This window comes from Epinephelus fuscoguttatus, linkage group LG7 (genome assembly GCF_011397635.1).
Source record: "Epinephelus fuscoguttatus linkage group LG7, E.fuscoguttatus.final_Chr_v1".
NCBI lineage: Eukaryota > Metazoa > Chordata > Actinopteri > Perciformes > Serranidae > Epinephelus > Epinephelus fuscoguttatus.
This window is the reverse complement of record NC_064758.1, coordinates 28,199,174-28,222,085: the sequence shown is the minus strand read 5'-3', so window position 1 is coordinate 28,222,085 and position 22,912 is coordinate 28,199,174. Positions and strand designations below refer to the sequence as shown.

General features: G+C 42.1%; 2 protein-coding genes across 8 annotated transcripts in view; both read right to left on the bottom strand.

Moving 5' to 3' along the window:
• znf512b (zinc finger protein 512B) overlaps window positions 1-4,210 on the bottom strand; it is a 38,341-nt gene extending 34,131 nt beyond the window's left edge. For 2 of the 7 annotated variants that reach the window (XM_049580627.1, XM_049580633.1), the window contains exons 1-2: window positions 3,192-4,210; window positions 719-853 (exon numbers count right to left, since the gene is read on the bottom strand). In XM_049580627.1, the coding sequence (XP_049436584.1) occupies window positions 719-851 (133 nt within the window). In that variant the 5' untranslated portion in view covers window positions 852-853; window positions 3,192-4,210. The remainder of the gene's footprint in view (window positions 1-718; window positions 854-3,191) is intronic. The other 5 variants (XM_049580631.1, XM_049580632.1, XM_049580628.1 and 2 more) reach the window with 5 other exon arrangements.
• A 6,060-nt stretch (window positions 4,211-10,270) lies between these two features.
• samd10b (sterile alpha motif domain containing 10b) overlaps window positions 10,271-22,912 on the bottom strand; it is a 73,033-nt gene continuing 60,391 nt past the window's right edge. The window contains exons 4-5 of the mRNA XM_049580853.1: window positions 21,817-21,957; window positions 10,271-11,910 (exon numbers count right to left, since the gene is read on the bottom strand). Of these exons, the coding sequence (XP_049436810.1) occupies window positions 11,888-11,910; window positions 21,817-21,957 (164 nt within the window). The 3' untranslated portion in view covers window positions 10,271-11,887. The remainder of the gene's footprint in view (window positions 11,911-21,816; window positions 21,958-22,912) is intronic.

Genomic DNA, 22,912 nt, shown 5'->3' with positions numbered 1-22,912 from the left:
GAAAACAAATTGAAGCACCTAGTCTAGTGCTGGTGCTATGTGTGTCTGGGAATGAGGGGCTATTTTGTAGCAACCAAAACAACTGGGTCATATTAGAACAGCCCCAGTTTTCCAAGTCTGCCTGACTCTATTAACAAAGTCATGATGATCTGCTGGTTATTGGATTGAAACATAATTCCCCCAGCCCGGCTCTCTCCTTCCAAAATCTTCCATCTCCATCCAGATGGCTTAGGGTTTCACTAATGTCAGTGCTTGGCAATACTTGTTTGTTTGGTTTTCTCACTGTAAGGCAGTCGGAGGAAAAATGCTGTAGTTTCCAGGCCCTTCTGTGGTGAGAGGGGTAAAATTACATTGAGGCTGGGGAACCATTGATTCTTGGTAAAATATAACCCATTCAAAAAAGCAACTGAGACGGTTATATGTGTGGTATGTTGATCAAATCCTCGAGAAATGACACTGAAGCTATGAACAGCCAGACTAGTGCTTTTATATGCTAAAAAAAAAAGTCCAGCCATTTGAAAGGCAATGGCATACAGACACATTTGGATGAACACAATCTCAACCATCACATATGTGTTAGTATGGCATGTCCTGAAGCAAACCTGGGTGACACAAACAAAAGCTTCTCCATACTTAAAACAATCTGTGAAGAAGCGCTGCGTAGATCTAAAATCACACACTGTTTTCATTTAACGAAGTGCGGCAGCTCGTCACTCACTGTGTTTGTTGTTGTTTTCAGGGCCTGGCGTGGTTCTGACAGGCTCCTGGGGATGTCCATGCTTGGGGGTCCGGCCCCTTGGCAGCCCTGATGAGGACAGCTTCCCAAGCCTGGGGCCACTTGGGCTCTCCATGCCTGCAATGTGAGTTGAGGGGGTACAAAAACACACAGGAGAGATTGGTAGCTAGAGGCCATGTTGGGATGCTTTCTGACGCTCATTAATCCTGTTCCACTGCTTGTCCAAACATTATTAGCAACGTCCACTGCGATGATGCCGTCCCCTTGTTCTACAGTGCACTCTCTCCATGTCGGCCATCATCGGTGCTACTGGACTGAAGGTTATCTGAGTGGAGGCACACACATCATCTGCAGTGGTAATGAGGGTGCGACCTTCCATGTTTCATTTCAAAATCAATACTCTCACTTACACACTAACTCCATGTTCTGCCCATTAGACAAAAGGTGAGTCAAGGGGAGGGAAGGAGGGGTGCAAAGCTGCTTTTATGGCTTCTTTCTTTATTATGAAAACAAGCGATGGATCTCTTGATTGGGTCACGTGGTCAGCAGCAAAGTTATTTTGCCCTAAAGGTCCAGTGTGTAGGATTTAGGGGGATATATTGGCAGAAATAGAATATCATAAGTATGTTTTCTTCAGTGTATATTCACCTGGAAACCTTAGAATGAGTCATTTATATCTACATAGGGAGGCAGGACTTGTCTATGGAGATCGCCATGTTGCACAGCCATGTTTCCACAGAAGCCAAGAACAGATAAACCAAACACTGGCTCTAGATTGGCCTGTTTTAGTGTTTGTGAAACTGCTTTATTCTGTATTTTTACCTGTTAAAGTCACTGGGTCTGTTTGTTTTGTAGGGGAGGAGACCTCTGTGGACAATTTAGCTTCCTCTAAAAACCTCCTGAATGTCTGGATCTTAGGTTATCAGAGAAGAAAGGCGAGCACACATTAGCAGGTGCTAGGCTAGCGGCTTGTATGTGACATGCCAAACAGCATAGGAGAAACACTTATTTGTTAAGTGAGACTTCTTTATTCAGTGTTTTTACTGGGCTTTAATCACCTGATCCATCTGTTTTGCAGATGAAAAGACCTTTGCAAATAATTTGTCTTCCACTTAAAACCTCCTGAACGATTGGATCTTAAGTTATCAGAGAAAAACGCAAGCACATACCAGGAGGGGCTAAGCTAGCAAACAGTGTAGGAGAAACACTGATTTGTTATGTGTCAGTGATTTTACTGGTTTGAATCATTTGACCCATCTGTTCTGCAGAAGAAGAGACCTCTGCGAATCATTTAACTCCCAGTAAAAACCTCCTGAACAATGAACGCCGAAGAAATCCTAAACGTGAGAAGCTTCAGCTGGTTGCAGTCTGCTGTTCTCACCACTAGATGCCACTAAATCCCCCCCAATCCTACACACTGTTCCTTTAAGTTAGAGCTAATCCTCATTTGTTGACTGCTAGACAGATTACACAGCAGCCTTCACCAATCCATCACAAACATCATGTCACCATCATCCATAGTAAGCCTATATGTCAGTTTGGGGCTCCATGTGCCGAACCCTCATTCCCTACCAGCATGGGACAGTCTAATGGATGAAGGCTGACAATCGCTAATTATGCTAAGTGGGACTGATTACGATCCAGCATGCTTTCTCTTAGCACACAATCATGTCACTCCTCCTAATGAATTACAACAGCACACAAAGGGTCACCCAGTGGGGGCCACTCAGTGTCCGTTTACACGCCATGCTACTCACTGTACATTGAGCGATAACGGCTCATCTGTCACTGTGACAGTATGCTCACAGTTTGTTATAAGTTGTTAATAAATTTGACTCTAAGAGGCACTGCGAGCACGCTGCACGATGCACACAGTTGCAGAAATATTGCACACACACCAACACAAGACACCTTCCTGTTTCTGTATGATGTGTCAGAGTGTGAAGACTTTAAGTACTTAAAATAGACAGATGGGGCGGTGAGAGAAATAAAAGCACAGCTAAATAGACTGCTCATTTATCAATATGCTTGCAATATTTAATTGTGAGTTGCGATTGTGACTTTTTTTGCACACAATGGTTTTTTTTTTTTTGTTTCCGGGCATTCCTATAATATTCTTTAGGAAATAACACTTTCTAGCTTTGGCATTTGTTCAGCACATTGCAGCTGGTGTTTTCACAAAAGACTATTTCTACAAGTAAACGACAGTCCTACATTACCATACATTTAGCTAGACACAACAAAACCTGGTGACACCCACTCACATCTCCTCACACAATCTGCTGACAAACCAACCTGGAAATAAGTATTTTAGCTCCGCACGTGGCACACTGCCATGCTGTGTGTGTGTTTGTGTGTGTGTGTGTGTGTCAACTACAACAAGGTTATAGAGTTGCCTATTTATGTGGTTAAGAAAAATTAAGAGTGCTCACACTCTGTTGTCGGCCACACCTACCTGAACTGTCGGGCAGTCACCCAGCACTAAGGGCCGGGTGGCCCCGGGTCACCCACGTGAGGGAGGAGGGGGTCAGGAGACAGGCACCTAAAGTGGGCGTTTTTCCACCAATGTTCTGTTACATGGCAATCACACCTGCTGTGCGTCAAGGACCGGTCAGACAGGGGTTGGGGGGCCTGAAAGGAAGTGGACAGTCGTCACCGTCGTCCTGTCCCCCCCTACTCTGCGGACGACGACGAGGTGCAAGAGAAAAAAAGAGCAGGGCAGGAGAAGAGAAATTACAATTTTCGTCTGCACATGAAAAGAAATCCTGGATACTTTCACCTTATTCCCAGTTTCCAATTGCCTTGCCCCCCTCCTTTCCTGCATTAATATGTATAGCATACCACGAGGCACTTCTTCAACCTCTGTCTTCTCGTTAAACACTCCAGAAATATGAGAAATAGCCAGGGAAGATAGGTAGCTCCTCGACTCCTTGAAGGAAAAATATTAGAATACGGGATGGTTTATATAGGCAGTGAAGCAAAATGGCGACTTTATTACGAAGGAGGAGTAAAAAAAAAATCCTTGCGCTGGCTGGAGCTAAAGGGAGGCACAAAAATATATTTAGTGCAGTAATTTCGACGGCGGCGAAACACTTGGTTAGAGTAAAAGGAAACGAAGCGAAGGAAAACGAGCAGAAACGCCAAACCCCGGTCGGTTTTGGTACACTCCTCGGCTCCTTACCTCGGGATTATTTCGGTTTTTTATACGGATATTATCTCGGCGGCCGTGTACAGTATTACAGTAATGTGTGTTGGGTCATGCGCGTATCCACTCCACCTTTGACAGTTGCAACTACAGTCTTGAGGCAACTTGCAAACTCTCGCGTTATTATTATCTATATCGAGCAGATTAATATTGGTGCTTTCTGTCTAATAAAAGTCGCTGCGATACCGGCTCGTGCTGCTCTTCCGACGTAACGGCGCTCGTTCCTGACGAAAAAGGGTCAGGGCTTAAATTCCTTAAATCAACCTCCGCCAAGTATTTTTAATCTAGTTGCTGCTAAATGTTCCCCCCCGTGCGTCCTCCAGCATATGGCAGCTTTACCAAATCAGACAGGGAGCATGATTATAGTCCAGTGTGTGGTAGGTAGGATATTCTTTGTCGTTACCTTACTGTAGGCCAGTCACTGCAAGTATCCCTCTCCAAAAACCACTGGAATAACACACATATTCACCAAACCTCCTGAGCTTGAACACAACCCCTATATAAAGCTCTGTTCCCTTCCCCATCTGTATAAATATATAGGCCAAACCAGGATTTAATCATAATGTATCATACAAAAATTCAAGGTCAATATTTAGGTATAATCCCATTGGTGTTAACAGCAGCTCACAGCAACACACAGGCCTACAGTCAATACAATATTGGATTTTTAATTGCTCTAAGTTGACTACAGGCTATGTGCACACTTCTGGCATTTCTCTTCATGTAAGCCACCTAATAATAACTGTTTAATCATATGGTGTGAAGCCACGTCTTTCTTGTGTCACAGCTCACCAAATGAATCATTCATGGCATCACTTGCCACCTCACTGGGCTTCAAATGAAAACAACAGAGGGTCTCTTTGATTGGTGCCAGTCGTCATGACCTAATATTTCCTATTAGTGGGAATCATCTGAAACCATGATGATGTAATGGATGTGTAAAAAAGAAAAAAATGTTTTCAGCATTGCCAGTGGAGGGCAGGAGAGCCTCATTTTTGGACCAAGTTTACTGGGATGTACCAGCCCCACAGAATCACGTGTGTTTAAGCAAATTAAATATGGATTTTGTTAAATGATTTTCACTTTTAAATCCAAGAGGTTTCCAGACTTTGCAACACAATGACACCAAGAGACAGATCTTACTTAATATGCACACAAAAAAGTCAGAAAGATGAATTGAAGGACCTGAAGGCAGCACAAGCCTCTTAGATATGTTTCCATAAGATTAAATTCATGAGTGCTATGCATAGGTGTAGATTACCAGGGTGACACAGGGGTCACGTCGCCCTCTGTATTTTGCATGTGCATTTGCTCTCCCCAATAAAAGTAGCAGATGACTTTAATTTTGACACAGTTAATGACAATTGCACCCTACATTGAGGCAGAAATTATACAAATTGTTGCACAAAAATTCACAGAATACAGCATGTTAAGTATTAGATGCTCAATTTTTTCTGGTGGAGAACCCCTAAACCCCCCTGTTTCATATGTGCCCCCCCAAATGTTGCTGCTATGGTGTGTCTTAACATACTGTCTAAGCAAACATAATGAAACTGCTTGTTAATAGACTTTATATTAAGTAAATATTGTTGTAATTGACAAACACTTCCAGATTCAAGGTTTGTCTGCATCAATCTTCCACTAGGGGACAGTGTTGCCCTGTGATTTGTCAGCAGCAGCTCCTACCAAGGAAACATGGACCCTGAAGCATCTTTGTCACTTAAAATGTCTATTTGCTGCCATGGCATCATCATGTGTGTTGCTGTCATCACAGTAGACATGTCGGTTACTGGGTGAGGTGGCAACTGCCGTTTCCCTGCACAGTATCCCCAACTGATAAAGTTAAATCTCCCTCCTGCTCCCTTTAAATGGCCACTGATGAATAGTTCACGCGAGGCCTTGTTTGACCTGTGATTAATCCTTTTACTGTGGCAGTGATTTATGTGCCCACTCCTCCTCTGCTGAGCGAGCAAAAGGCTACTTAATGGTTTTTAAAACCGGCCAGGTGGAGTGGTCTGTGCCCTAAAAGCCTCTTGAAGAGTCCATCCAGCACTCAATTGTGTTATTTATCTTTTGACCTTACCAGTGAAAGTTGAGTGAGCACACACATGCACTTTTTTCTCCATACACTGATTTGCTTTGTAGTGGTATCCTGAATATTAACACTTGGGCGCTGGCCAGAAAAATTACAGTCTTCAGCTGTTTGCGCCACTGAGCGACTCCACTGTAGCAGCTGCTTAAGGGCTGCTCAACAGTAGCTTATGAGAGAGGACAGAGTGTTTCTCATTCTATTTCAGTGCTGTCAGAGGACCGAGATCCAGCTGATCAAAGCCACGAGCAGATAACGATAAACAAGCTGGATGGAGAGCCTCAGTATTTGGGTGTTTTAGAGAATCATGGCGAAAGACAAGCTCTCAAAAAAGAGAAGACACTTAATAGTAAACAGTAACCAATTAACTGCACCATCCAACCATCTGCTCTGCGGATTTATTCTCTGTCAGGGTTGAGAAGGCCACTGTTCACTGAATCTGTTTATCATACATGTGCCTTGTTATCAACTGGTGAGATGCTTCATGTCTCTCAGTAATTGGATCCCAGTGTGTGTGTGTGAGCTAAAGACAGAGACTAGGTATGTGTGTCTCTTTAGGCAGACAGCACTGTTTTGCATTGACTGAGTCATGATTCGAGGACCCTGAATGACTTGTGAGTTTGAGACATACTCTGTAACAAATATTATGTTCAGACACTATAATTCAGATTTTTATGTTAATCTTCAGATGATGCTGGGAAGGTCACTTTTGACATATAATAGGTTACAGGGTACTAGTTACGCTTTAAAAATGTAATAAGCAACTATGTAACTATTTTAATAACTTCAAAGTCATGTAACTCATCATATTTTATTATATGTTGACCACTTCTCTGAGAAATGTTTTATTAAACAACTGGCCAATGCTGAAGTGCCAAAAACTGCAGTTCCTCAAATGGCCACTTGAGGCTGAGGCGAGTCAGTTCTCACTGACCCTCATGTTAAAATGCCCAACTTTACAGCTAAAATAAATAAACATGTTTACAGTCTTGTACAAATAAGTTTTGGTCTCCAGCTTATCTGTGACAACTGGGGGGGGGGGGGCATTCTTACATGACTCACCTGATTACATTTTATTAAGATTTAAAGTTCCACATAGTTCCACATGCAGATGTCTCTGCAAGGCATCACTACGGTCTATGAGTCATATCCACTTGCTTCTCTACAACTCCACCTTCTCGTCTGAAATCAGAGTCCACAAACCAGTGGGTGATGTCAAGTTAGCTACGTCCATTATTTAAGAGTCTGTAGTTTTAAATGGGGCAATAAAGTTGAAAAATGTCCAGAAACAGGCTATTCCAAAAGAAGACATTCCTCCACAGCGAAAAGATGCAAAGCAACACAATGACTTTTATATTCTACATATAAGCTTTAAAGAATATATTCAGAATCTCTTTGTAATCAGCAACATCTTGATTAGTAACTAACTTTGATTTAATTACATTTATTTTCATTAACTGTAACAGATTACAATTTCATTTATTTTGTAATTTAGTTACATAACTCTATGACTGTACTCATAACTCTACATGTGAGTAGTTACTCCCCAACACTGTCCTCAGATTAGCTGCATTTCTTTTTAAACGTTTTTTTCTGTCTTTGTTTTGGACGTTCTACTCTATACTAGAAACATATCTGTAAACATTAAAGGTCCAGCATGTAGGTTTTGGGGGCATCTGTTGGCAAAAAATGGAATATAATATAATCAGTATGTTTTCTTTAGTGATTAACGAGCTGAAAATAGGAATTGTCATGTTTTCAATACCTTGAGCTGTTGATATCTACATAGGGAGCAGGTCCTCGTCCATGGAGTCCACCATGTTGCACTGCCATGTTTCTACAGCAGAACAGACAAACTAAACACTGGCTCTGGATAGGGCCAGCTGCATTTTTCCATTGGCTACCGTAGTTAGCAGCCCCTCTGTGACAAGCAATGTCGGAAAAACACTAATTTGTGAGGTGAAACTGCTTTATTCAACTTTTTACTAGTTTAAATCACCACATCCATTTGTTGTGAAGAGAAGAAGACCTCTGATAATTCATCTCCCTGAAGGAATCCTAACTGGGAGTTCATACTTGGCACATAGGAGCAGTTTCAGCTGCTTGCACTCTGCAGTCCTCACTGCTAGATGCCTCTAAATCCTACAAACTGTTCCTTTAAGGAAAAAAATGATGAATAAATCAATGAATTAACTATGAAGAGGGAAGGGAGGAAGCAAGAAGTATCAAACAAAACAGGAAACAAAACTCAGAAGTAAGTTGGTAAAAAAGGGAAACAATAAAGAAAGCAAAGAAAAAGAAAGAGAACTAAGTACATACAGAAGCTGTGCAGCATTTCAAGGATATGACCAGACTAAGATATCTGGGGAAACTTTTGGGATTAGAGGTGAGCCACTGAGGTGAATCCCTTTCGTGCCACCTTAATAACAGCAGCTGGGTTTCTATGTGTGTGCATGTGTGTATAGGAGTGAAAAAACAAAGAAATATCTTTAATGTTTCGGTATGCTCATTAGTAAAACATTTTATTTATAAAGTTGTGAAGAGTTGTTTTTTCAATAACTCTATTTGAGCTTGTCAGCTTTTATCCCTCAGTGTTTCTGTGTTGTGACAGATGCAAAACTAAAGAAGGACGCTGTTACATTTATTTTGGGGTGTCCAATGCTGGATTTATTTTGGTCTGATATTTTCAGATTTCCAAAGTACATAAATCCAGAGTATTCCCCGCAGAGACTCGGCTATTTTTGAATGCTCAGAGGACACTCTCCACTCCCCTCTCATGCAGTATACAATTAGCTTTGATGATGGGAACACTGCCAGCAAAAAACCTGATTCTCAGAGACTTGGAAGACAATTCCACCCCGTTTCCAAAGATACAAGAACTGATTTCTGTCATACAGAGGTTGGAAAAGTTTTACAACTTGAAATGTTTGTTCATGTGGGAAAGATCTTGGGCACCTCCTCCATATCTTCAGTGGTGCCCTGAGAAAGCTTTCATAGGGGTGGCCAAATAGGGCCACTGAAAATCTTGTGGTTGCACACAACAAAAAAACATGACTGAATTTAAGGACATCTGTTATGCTGTTGTGGTGTAAAGGCGTTTCTTCCTTTACAGTTAATATTACTAATTATCTGATGTACACAGACAAATACCAGTGCACTTAACATTTTGAGCTGCACAACAATCCTGTTTTAATGTGTTACGAATCTATCAACCCAGTCTCACTCTGAAGTTGTTGAAATCCGGCGCTTGGGCAGTGACATTGACGAAAAAAACATCAGCATGATACGCTTCTGGGCGCCACTAAACTGTAACGGCTGCCGGCCAAGTCCATGACCAAACGTCAATATGTGACAAGGTCAGAGTGAGAATGTGTTGTTTCTATCCCTGTTAAGTGATTCATTGTTCTTCAAATTGACAACTCAAGTTTATGAACACCACACACAGGCCTCAAATTATCTTTTGGCGAAGGGGGGGCAGCGATTGTATCAGGATGGACATGGCCAACACATCATCACTCCCACCTCGTTACGTATCAACGTTTGGTCATGGAATTTCCACGTCCAAATACAACGTGAAAGGTGGCCTGGGTGCGTTGGTTGTTGATGTGCTTGGACACCGTGTCAAGTTCTGCCTGTTGCATGCATTGCCTCCTTTCAAAATACACTTCTGTTTTCACAGGAAATTAAACGTTCACATACAGTCAAAATAAACTGCATCGGTACGTCACTGCAAATTGACGTTTTTTTCCTACGACAACAAAAACACATGGTTAGGTTTAGGAAAAAAGAATAGGGTTTAGCTCATGGGACACAAACACCAGTCTCTTGGGTGAAAGTCGGTGTTTGTTGGACCCCTCCGCCACCCCTTCCACACGCCCCACTTGGACTTGTGCTGCCTTATTTCCGTTCTTGTCCTGACACGTTTCCCTTTGACGCCACCAGGGGCAGTTGAACCACGTATTATGCCAACATTAAAAGACGGGTTGACATGGCCCCCCATTCACCCCTTGGCAGTGCCACTGAATATCTTGAGACAAGATAAATGAGGGTTGAGGGCTGAGCTGCTTTCAGTTGAGCAGAGATTTTTGTTGCTTTATACTTTTCTATCAAACATGTCACTGTGTTTCGGCATCTGCTGACCTGAAATTCAATCATAATAATAAAAACATTACAGTAACATAATGTGAAAATCAAGACCGACACTTAATCTCAATTAGTTTATTCTAAAAAGACAGCTTCCATCATGTTCCATACCATATGTCTTCATATCTGTAAAGCAGAAATACTTTTCCTTTTTCCTTTTTTTTTTTGCATTTCAAACAGCTCATCAATCATCTGACAATGTAAACCAAAAGTGTTCATATATACAGTACATCTGGTAATTCAAAAATAATACAGTGTGTTTTCTCCCTTTTAACAGTCAGTTACTTACATTACCCAAAGACTTCTTGTCAAAGGACAGATGGAAGGATGCTGGAAGGGGAGGTTTTGTTTGTTGGAAGTTTATTTATTTATTTATTGAATTTATTTATGTTGCTTAAACATCTTCATCATACATATCTGTCTGCTGCTGTCTAGAGTGACATCAAGGGTGCTCGCTCAAGTTGCGCTGGGAATCTTGCATCTGGGTAGCTGTCATAGTATTTTGATTTCCGAGCATTTGAAATCACAGTGTCACACCAGGGACAGAGCGTCTAAACTACAACAGAGTCTCGTCCTTTTCCTCGGTGTCTGTGTGCGAGAGATGACATACAGTATACAGTAGCACACACAAGGGACAGAAGCTATGAGGCTGTAACAGGCAAAATGTGTATTCCCCTCAGCAGACACTCATACTCGCATCTCAAACCATTCATCCCATACAGCGCTACTCCTCTTCACATTATATCATTTGAATTATTGCTTTATCAAGCATAGACAGTCAGTGATTATCACATTAACTCCGTGTCCTCTGGATCCGTTCCTTTAATTAAAGACTAAGGTACTATTACAGTATACGCAGATTTACAGTGTATGTTATTCTACAACGCTCATATATATTTCTAATTTCTCACTGACATACTGCAGATCAGTCGCAATACAAAAAGTCTGGTTGTTGGAATGACATTCGGCTTAAAGTTTTATTGTTGATCCTCCAAACCTATAACTCCGAAACTAAAGTCCTGAGAGGAAAAAGTGAGTGTGACCTGTGGGTGAGGAATTGATTAGGGTTGTATTAGCCAGCTCTAACTCCTTGTGAGCAGGCTTGGTGTTATAGCATCAAAATGAGATGGTCATCGACCAGAGGTTTCCTTCACTTTAGTTCCAGTGGCCAAATGGTGGCGCTGTATGTAAATCTATGGTCACACCACAATGCAAACCATCATCCACGTGGTTTCAGCATCACTGGGCTCAAAGGTTAAGGTTACGTAAAACCATGCCAAAGAGTTATTCATGTAATGACCTTATTAGGAGAGGAGAACCATGTTTGTGCACGTGTACAGCATATGTCAAAAATAACAGTCCAATCCGGACGAGACGGGAAACCAAAAGGAGATTTGCTGCGATCAAGCATATACCAGTGACAGGCCTACATCATCACTAGGGTTGTGAATCTTACATCTTATCACTATGTTACAGTGGGTACCCCTGCCTCCAGCGGGGCTTTGTCTCTGTCTCAGTGTCTGTAAACCAGATTGGCCGCGTTGAATGAGAATCCTCCAGACCGTTTGGCATGTCGTCTATAGGCTCGCCCTGCCCCCTTTTACTCGCCGATTCTCCGCTCACATATCTGAAGACAGCAGCTCTTCCATGGCTCCTAGAGATGTATTGTGACCGGGGACGAGGGAATGGGCTGCCAAATGGATCCAGGGATGAGCTAAGAGAAGTTTCCAAAGGAGGCTGCGGAGAGAGGGGAGAGAAAAGGGGGAACATAATTAGGATTCACATGGGTAGGGAAAAAAAAGAGGTTAAAGTGCAGACCACCATGACACCATGCCCTATTGTAGCCTCGGTTCATGGGTGTAGATTTCAGAGGGGGGCGCTGGTGACACGTCCCCCTCGATATTTAGAACAAAAAAGCATGAAAGTAGCAGAGGACTTTTATTTTGACACAAGTGAAAACGTTTACACTATGAATTGATGCATAAAAATTCACCAGAATACAGGAAATTAAGTGTTTCCCTTTAATTCACGTGTCCCCCACAATGTTAACAACCAAGCCTACGCCCTTGCCTCCACGCATCGTCCAAAATGCATTTCTCTCCATCGGTCTGACCCTTTTAATGCACCGTGAAGCTGCTGAAACTCCCCCTGCCTTGAAAACACATCAGTCACATCTGAGAGCCCTTTCAAAGCACGAGTATGGGGCTCATAACCTTCCTGAATCTGTATGTGACACCTTCCTCCCCCAGACTCTGTTCCTGAATAATCAAGTAACCAGTGTGGCTGGAGTCTCTTCGTGTAACACGCTGCACTCAATCACAGAGCAACAACCTCTATAACAAGTAATAATTTAGTATGAAACACTAGCTGACTGAATAAGTAAGAGATACTGACTGAATAAGTGAGAGAGAGTAATGGTGGCGCATGAAGATTGGTGCAATGTTGTTGATGTAGGTGGAGAAAAAGACTCTGAAATGATGACATATAGAGAGAAAGTCTGAGGTTACAGCAGCCAGATGTGTAATACACACAGATCTATTGTATGTATTTCTACTATATCATTCTACTGTGCTGTTTCCCTATACACTGTAACACAGGCCTATAATATAGCTTTGTGGCAAAGGGCAGATATTCTGACATGAAGCTAATCAGCATGTAATAAAGAGCCTTTTTTTCCTCTGTGTCATTATCTCCTCTTCTCTTTCGAAACAACAGATGCGACCAGGTGGTTTCCCTGACAACTAGCCAGTTCATTCCATCCTGAAATGACACCGGGAGTCAGTGGGAAGGCAGACTTTCCTCTCCCAGACTATTGGCATTTCAGCTCTAAGCCCCCCTCTCCTGATAGCCGAGGAAGACGCGCCACCTGTTTTGAGACACAGACAGATGTAACGCGGCACTGGAGTGAACCCGAACCAGGAAACGATAGAGACAGGAGGATGGAGAGGCGTGGATATGACTAGAGGCTCGTGCAGACACAGAGAGAAACCACTTCTCTGTTAGAAACCCCTTTTAAATGAGCTCCCGATGGAGTCGTCACAGCCTAGGTGCAGCAGAGGAGGGGAGGCGGGTAGGAGAGCGGCAACCGGGCAAAATTTGAGCTGAGGCGAAATGACATGTTCCTCCTTTTCCCCTGTCTGTCAAGCTCAGGGTTTCATTCATATTCTAATTCAGAGCTACAGTTCAGCTGGCAGGCACCACACGGAGCTCTGCGAGGATGGGTAACATCACAGGAGCGTTTCAGAGTAACAAGGTTACCAAGACAATCTCCCACGGCAACCAAAGTGCTGTCGACAACAAATCTTTTGATTTTGGTATAGGGGTGAGGGGTTGGTCATCCTGTTTCGGCTAATTACCGCTGAGAGTCTGAAACACCGCAGATGGCTACACACAAAGGCATCAACCGACTTTGATGAAAATTTCATGTGTTGAGAAGAAGGGAGGGACTGACAGTTTATTATAAAGATATACCAACAACCAGAGGCTAAGCAGAAGAAGGAGGGCACATCCCCCACTGGGCTCTGATCTGAATCCTGCCTCCCAAAGCTTTCCAGATGTTACAACAACCCCTGCATGGTTCACGCTACCCTGAGAGAGAGCTATGGCTCTGGGCTTTGAAAGACAGCTTCCTTACCTTGCACTGACTGAATATAACACAGCCTAGCATGCTGAAAATACATGAAATACTGTAAGTGAAGTGTCTAAAAAAATGTGCATGCACAAAAATAGCAAGGGAATAACTTTCACAACAATGAAAGGGTTTCGTACAAGAGGAGACACAACAACATATTGTGAAATACTGCCATGCAAACTAGCAGTGAAGGCTGAAGTGGTGAACAGGCCTATATATGTATATTTGCGTTCATCTTTGATGCTCTGATTTGAACTTCCACTCTACATGATTTTTTCGACTGCTAGCAACTTTGAAATTTGTGTAAATTTTGTTATTTTTTTCATATTAGTTTCATGGCCTGAAACTTTGCCCTAAGTTTAAAGTGAACAAAAAAACAAATCTATGTTTTCAGTTTCAAACACTCAGCCCTTGTAGAGTTGAAAGGTAGCTGCAAAAAGTTTGTAGTTTGTTGGAGTTACAATGCCAAAAGTTCTTCAGTTATGGATATGAAAACTTTTCAAACCTTTGACCTTTAATAACTTTGCTAACTGCTCACCATTTCATGTCCAATTTGTGATAGCTGGTTGTGAAGTAACTTTTACAGCAGATTAGCTGTGATTCAGAGTTTGCAGTCATCAGCCGCACTCTATTCATTCCTTCCTTTTCTTGAAATGCACAAAGCATCTCAAAGTTTCAGATACTGTGCTGTGTGTTGTGTAAAACATCAGTTTCATAAAAACATGGTTCCATCCATGTGTTCTGTGGTAGTGGTAAAGAAGAAACCAGCGAGAAATACCCAGCAGGCAGCAGAATTCATGTGCTCTTCAGAGTCTGAGGACACTTAGTGACATTTACAGGGAACAAAACACCACAGTTACCGTTTGGAGGAAAACTTCCATGATGTTTGGGGACTTGTGAGAGACAGATTTAAAAAAAAGGATGATCAAAGTTATCACAGTGTAGGCGGAGTGACCCTGAATTTTGAGCCCCATTTCCACCGAGCAGTATGGTACGGTACAGTTCAGCTCAGTACGCTTTTTTTTTTTGTTACATTTCCACTGTGAAAAGTTGTGGATGGTACCAATGGAACAACACCATCCCTATTTTTGGTCACCCCTCTGTTGGGGTACCTAGCAGTTGTGGCTGGTTTTGAGGCTAGTTGGAACAAAAAAAACACCTTCATTCACTGGGCCGACTGCCGGCGACTTTTAAGGTGGAACATTAACTTGTAATGTTACTCAATGCATGCGGTTACCATTGACCAATACTTTAGTTTTTATATGACATTCACTTTTAGTAATGAGTGGATCTTCAATATCTGTTAATTTCGGCTGGGTTGTGTGAACTACACATATTCTAATCGGGGTGTCGCTCTTCTGGGCTACAGCAACACTAAACCCCTGAGCTTGCCTGAGAAGGACTTAATGCACAAACCCTCTATTTTACAATATCCCATGGAGAGAGACTCTCACTGCAGCCCATTTAATTTGGTCTGAAAATGTCGGCGTGCAGCCTCATTCTGTGGACGATAAACGAGGTGCAGACTTCCATCTGTGTCACCGGTAATGAGGAAATTACAGTCAGTGCTGGACCGAGCAGTGAGTGACAACAACTCCGCCTACATTTAAGGGCGGTGGCAACACTAGGGTCTAGGTACCATGTCTGAAGGGTTACGTTTGTTTCCAGAAGTACTGTACCATACAGAAAGTGTTTTGTGGAAACTGGGCTTTGGCCTCTGGTATGGACCAAGTTTTCAAAACTTTGGATCCTACAGTTCTCATAATGCAACTCAACAGCATCTCTTCGTCTCCCCACCTCCAGTGTTTATGGAAGCTCATTTCTGCCAGTGTAATGAAAAAAAAAAAAGATCCTGTGAGTCAGTAGAAATAATGATGTAGTATCTCAAAAATAATGATGAGCTATATAAAAAGTTTGAGTTAGTATCTTGAAACAATAAGAAACTTTCTCAAATAATGACTTGATAGATTTGATGGACTCCTTATTTTGAGTGAAGTAAGCCATTATTTTAATAAGGTTTCTTGTTATTTTGAGATTCTTAATCATTATTTTGAAAATGTTTTTCATTATAATGGCATGCTGGATCTTTTTTTTATCATAGTGGCAGAAAATGGCTTTCATACATTTACAAAGCCTCAAGCCTTACTCAAGACTACCTTGAGGACATTGTCACATACGTCATTGTGCAGTTTTTTGGACAGGTTGACAGTCCTCGCCATGATGAGCAAGGTCACCCTCGTATAAAATGTGGCGCTCCTTTAATACAAATTTAAATTTTGCTGTCAAATGCTTCTCCAGACATCTTTCCATTTTCAAATCAAAACGTCAGTAAAACATCATCTACAAATACGCCTTTCCACATTTTCTATGGACTCCATGAGACAAAAAATACCAATCTCTCTCCGTCACACACACATGCAATTTTTTGAATTCATACTTTCATGTTTTCCTCTGGTAATTGTGTGGAGAACAGCATTTTCAACAATAATTTGCAACAGAAGTAATGTGATTTCATGTTAAGTGTGAAATGATATTACAGTGCTTTGAGCGAGTGAGCCTGCCTCAGACAGATTAGCGTGGAGCGGAGAGTACAGGGCCCCACAGCCAGGGAATGAAAGTGCTATCAGAGCAGGCTTTCTTTCACTACGCATGTTCCCTCATTAACCTCTTTACCCGTCTCATATCTGTATTTCTGTGATCTGTTGATCTCACCCTCTGTATTTTTCTCAATCTGTTAAACATCTCACCTCCAATCGCAGCTCTGTGTGCTCTCTTTTTTTTTTTACCGCTTGCAGATTTTCCTTTTCTTCCCTCTCCATATTCAAATCTAATCCCTCAGGTGCTTCTGCGCTCTTTTCTATCATTTGTCCTTTTAATTTTGAATCACATATTTTATTTTCAAAAGGAGCTGGAGAGACACAGAGAGAGCACTTATGGCTTGTAGGGGTTTAAGAAATCACTGAAGAGTGCATTTTACAAAGCTGCTGATGTGAATAATGTGAGAGTCTTGTAGGGGTCGTGGTAAATCGTGCTATCATGTCTCAGCTCAGACGTGAATGGGACTCACATCAAATTCAAGCTTATTTATATTTTCATCCTCTTTTCAACAGTTATTGTGAGATCAATATTTAATCTTTGGTAAATCCATTGCAGATGAATCAGACCTGACGGGCGGTATGACACGAGGCACTGCTAAATCACACTAGAATTGTAAATGTATCAGGAGAATTGTTCAGGGAGAATAGCTGAAAGTGTGTGTTAGGTTGTAGGGATTACAGTGTGAACCACAACAACCTGCAGGTGCAACTCTGCAACAAGTCTGACCCTTCGTTCTAACATCCAGCCCTCATACTTCCACCTCACCATCACCAATGCTTCTTCACAAGACTCCTCCAAAATACAACCACATAGGTCATTTTCATGAGCATCTTATTACAACCCATATTTGTGTTATTGTGAAGCAGTGACCTCTAGTGACTATTGTAATTATAACAGGAGCAAAAGAGGAAGTCAGGTGACGTAAGAGCAACAGAGTCTGAATAGAGAGGTCGTAAGAGTAATGGGTGGGTCAAAAGACACAGGACTTTCCCCCAGGAGACTGCTGTTCATGTCCTGTGTGAAAACAAAAGTTGACACTGAGTTATTTTTACAACATAGTATGTCACATCACTCGACATAATATGTTACGTTAGCAACACATTTACTCATTATAACCCCAATGGTGATCTCTTTTGTTTCGTTGATATTCAAGGTGTATTTTGTAACCTATTCAAACTTAAGTTTTAACACCTGTACTGTCAATTTAAGAAGTTGCTCTTTTGACATTTAAGCAACGCCACTCTCAGTCCGTGCTTGTGGCGTCAGAAACCAACCAAAACAAGCGTCCTTCAATGTCGGCATGATACACAGCTGTTGTAGTATAACGGCACTCGGCGGGGTCAGGGGGAAATGCTGCAGGACAAGGACGAAAGTTGAGGTGGCGAAAGGGAGGTGGGAGGGGTTGTCGTATGAGTCTAACAAATGGCGACTTTAACCCGAAAGAGCGGTGTTCGCATCTCGTAAGATTCTAAAGCCAAACCCTGTTCTTTTTTTCCCTAAACCTAACCACTTCATTTGATGCCTAAACCCAACCATGTGTGTTTGCTGTTGATGGAAAAAAAACATCAATTTGCAGTGTCGTACTGATGTAGCACGTTTATTTTTAAAGAGTCTGTATGTAAATGTTAAATTTCTTGTGAAAATGGAAGCGTATCTTGATAGAAGAGAAGTTGACACAGTGTCCCAGAACGTCAAAAACCAATCCTACCGGGGCACCTTGCGCGTCGTATGTGGACGTATGTTGAGGTCAGAGTGAGAATGCGTTGGATGCTTTGACCTGATGATGGTGCCGTCACTAACATTCATAAAGTTACTACGGTTAATCCTGTGGGAAACATGGGTGCCTGTACCAAACTTCATGTCAATCCATCCAGTATTTGATGAGATATTTCAGTCTGGACTAAAGTAGCAGACTATGACCACAACCATAGAGCTACATTGCTTTGGGATGCTGTTGTTGGAGAAATTTAAAGTCTTAATATTATTTTTGGATAGATCTCAATGAAGTGGTTTGAAAGTATAGGCTGAGATGCTGAGACATGGGTTAGCCTGCTGGTTGTGGGAACTGTCATACTACAGATGATGTCATGATGTCAGGACAGGTCATTTTATGGTAAACTGTTTTTTTTAATGTGCAGTCCACACTCAGACCTTTATCGCCTCTGGCCTCTTCTACCACCTTATCACCACCTCATCACACTCAGCACTAAACCAACCCCCATTATCACCCCTTCAGCTGCTTCCCGCCCCGTGCTACTTTTATCACCTCTGAATACCCTCCAACCCTGTGAACCTCAGGTGTTTTATAAGGCCACCAAATTAGCTTGCCCTTATAGCTTAGCGTCAGAGCCTGCTGAAGTGGCAAATTACATTTGCATTGCTCTATTAATAGAAGTGTCCAACAGCAATTTAATTATTTTCCCTTACCTGTGAATTGCTTTCCATCTCTCAATTTAATTCAGTTTGATTCAGTTCAACATGCTTGATTGGCATGGATGTCATAAAAAAAACAATTACTCCTAAGTGTCTGAGAGGATGAGCTAAAATGATCAAAGAGGAAAAAATAAATGAGCACACGAAACTGAGCGACTTTGGGTATTCTGGTGATCCACTGGTTTAAGGCACATGAAACTAGTTCGAGGCTTTGTCTCATAAAATCCCTACTTCTTCCTCGTTATGTTTCCTGCCACTCTCTTGTGAAACTTCAAAGCCAATATGCTGAAGGACAATCTAAAAAGTCAGTCCGAGCAGAGATATTTAGTTTACTTGTTGCCTTGTAATGGTGATCTTTAGTTTCATCACCAGCTCAAAGAAAGGGTTGTTTGGTGTGGTGCCTACAGCTCTCCTTTATGTTTAGGTTATGGAAGTATTTAGAGTGGGACTGAATGTCTTTGTTAATGTTCAATATAATTGGATAGCAGCTGAATTTAGTCTTGTGTACACAGGTTTCCTCTTCCTCTCTGAGTGCTCCTCTTGTTCTTTGATTGCAGTTGGAGATCCAACTTGTTCTGATTACTTTCTTTTGTTAATTCAAGAATCCCTAATTTCTCTTTGAAAATGCTTTGTTTATTTTGTGCTGTGCTATGTCGATGAACTAATTACAGTTTTAAATGTCAACTCATGACCAGGAGCACATTTATTCGACTGGCTTAGTCTGTACATATATATATGTATACACCAATCAGCCAAAACATTAAAACCACCGAGTGGTGAAGTGAATAACATTAATCATCTTGTTACAGTGCAATGTTCTGCTGGGAAACCTTTGGTTCTGGCATACATGTGGATGCCACTTGATACGCTCCACCCACCTGAACCAGACCAAGAATCCCCCCCTCATGGCAACGGCACTCTCTCATGACAGTGGCCCCCCCAGCAGGACAATGCACCGTGCCACACTGCAAAAGCTGCTGAGGGATGGTCCAAGGAACGTGACACAGAGCTCAAGGCATTGACCTGGCATCTAAATTCCCCAGATCCCAATCTGATCGAGGATTTGTGGGACACGCTGGTACCCTAGAGGTACCCCCAATCCACGGTGGAGCCTCACTGGATTGCACTTAGCTTTGACCTGTTGAGGCATAGGACCTCTGAGGGGTGTGGCACCAACGTGCTGGCAGAGGATCCTTTAAGTCCTGTGGGTTGTGAGGTAGGGTAATAGGATGTCCCACAGATGCTTGATCCAATTGGGATATGGGGACTTTGGAGGCCAGGTCAAGGCCTTGAGCTCTAGTTCACGTTCCCTGAGCAATTCTTGAGCAGTTTTTGCAGTGTGGCATGGTGCATTGTCCTGCTGGCGGGCCACTGCCATAAGGGAGTACTCAAGTATGAATGTATGTATATATGTAAAACATTAAAACCACTGACGGATGAAGTGAATAATATATATATATATATATATATATATATATGGTTGCAGCACCATATACCATCATCATCTCCTGTTTCCCTCCCTCACACCACACACACTTTTCATATTGCTGTCGGGATCTAGTGCTCTTACAAAATCTCTGGCTTCATGTAGTCGATGTTGTGTCTACAAAAACACTCGCAGGTCCCAAAGGTGGGTCATGGATAGATTAAAATGGGCATCAAACGCAGAGTTATTTATATCATTTCTGTCAAGCTCCTACCTCAAAGCAGACTGTAGTGAAAAAAAAAAACAGCAACAGCATGAGCAGCATGAATGATCAGAAAGTGAGTGTAAGCTTGACAGATTGCAGAGACCACTTCATTTACTCGTCTGAATGTAACCGATGATTGTAAGAGCCCTTGCAGCATCAGTTCAAAACGATCACTTGATGGCATAAACAGCTTCATTGCTCTGCTTGAACTAACAATTCTCTATTTCGATCAGACGCGCTTATGTCAAGGGAGATTGGACCATTTAGACAAACGATTATGCAGTTAGTTTTATTTCTTATTTCTGCAGATAAGGTCCTGCTCTCTTTTGTGCTCCACGAACAAGACAAAGGACAGTCAAAACCTCCAGATATGTTTTGCTGAATTACTGAAGCAAGTAAAGCAACAAGCTTGTTGCAATTGCCCTTAATTTTTGCATATCCTTTGTCATTCGAGACATGAGCTCAGCAAGGACGCTGCTACTGAATATAGGTCATGATCTTAAAGATTACGGTGCCCAAAGGAAAACCTGAGTGAAATAGCTGCAAGGTGCTCAGTGCATTTGGCACTGAATACAAACTCATGAGACATGAAAAATTAAGGTGTTTCTCATCCATCAAAACATTAAATATGTCTTCTAGAGCGAAATACCACTGAAGAGTAAAATATATATATATATGCACTCGGATTTATGTGGCTTTTCTTCTGATCGATAAACACCTGTATTATCTATTCACATACCTGCAGAGAACATTCTGTTGCAAAACTGGAAGATTTAAGCAACCTCCAGGGAGTATTTCAAATGCAGTTGTAGAGACAGGTAATTGTGTGGACATTTCACTTTGATGACTTGTAGCCATCAGTGAACACAGAAAGCAACCACCCACAACAAGCATGACAACAGCCAAGACAGGCATGCAAGAAGCAAACCACGTCAAGTGCTGAATCCAGGTCAGCAGTGATTGACTGAGCCAGTTTATTGATGGCTGGATAATAAAAGTGTTTACCGCAGCCATCATTCAGAGGCAGGGCAGCAAATCAAGAGCTCCCATCAATAAAACCACACACAGCCACAAACAATTGGCGCTTCGATGTCCAACTCCACGTATGTCACAGCAGGCCTGCGTGGTCTCAGACTGCCTCCTTCCAATTTGGCCAAACCCTACTGCTCTCCACTTATTTGTCAGTTTTCTTTTATCTTTGCCTTTCACAAAAAAAAAAAAAAAAAAAAAAAAATACTCACAGAGGTACACAGAAACACAGTTTCTCACACACCCCGTCTTGTTACTTACTTCTACTAAGGAGCTGCAGGTTGCGGACCTCTTCTCTGACCTGCAGCTGGAGGACCTGTTGGAGGACCTCCTGTCTCAGCGTCTCCTGGACGATTCCCATCCTCTCTAGCTTCTCCCCGTTCAAACGCAGCAACGCCCGTCCTGTCAGGAGGAAGGGTATTTGAATCAACATCTTTCCACACAATTATTATAACCATAAGTGCTGAGTAATTTCATTAAGCCTGTGTATATTTGTCATTTCAGTCAAACAGATGGTGAGATCATTTCCTAAAGCGTTAATGATTTCTATGAAAAGCTCACTATGAAAGCACAAAGTAGCAGTGGGCAAACCTTCATTTTGCTCCAGACAGTGCAGCATTACATATACCTTTACAAATAAAGTTGTATTCTAGATAGATTAAAGGGACAGTTCACCCCAAAATCAAAAATACATATTTTTCCTCTTACCTGTAGTGTTTATCACTCCAGATTGTTTTGGTGTGAGATGCTAAGTGTTGGAGATATCGGTTGTAGAGATGTCTTCCTTCTCTCCAATATAATGGAACTAGATGGCACTCAGCTTGCGGTGCTCAAAGCGCCAAAAAATACATTCGAAAAACTAAACATCAATGTCTCCTTCCAGAAATCGTGACCCGTTTACTCAAGATAATCCATAGACCTTGTTGTGAGCAGTTTCATGCAGGAAGTGTATCACCATGCAGAAGGAAGTGTGCATCTACTCATGGACAAGAAGCTTGTGCTTGTGACAACAACAGATGTAAATGTTAATGGAGTCCTCCTCGGCTGAGCTTTGACATTGGCTAGCTCAGTGGTGCTAGGTGAGCTAGCATTAGGTGCAAACTTACTTCTGCGTGGTGATGCGGTTGGTGGGTGTAGTTTGGTAAAAAGAAAATAGTTCCTACATGAAACTGCTCACAACAAGGTCTGTGGATTATCTTGAGTAGCCAGGTCATAACTTCTGGAAAGAGACACTGCTGTTGAGTTTTTTAAATGTAATTTTTGGCACTTTGAGCACCACAAGCCGAGTGCCATCTAGTTCTATTATATCCAAGAGAAGGCAGACATCTGTGCAGACAGCATCTCCAGCAGTCGGCAA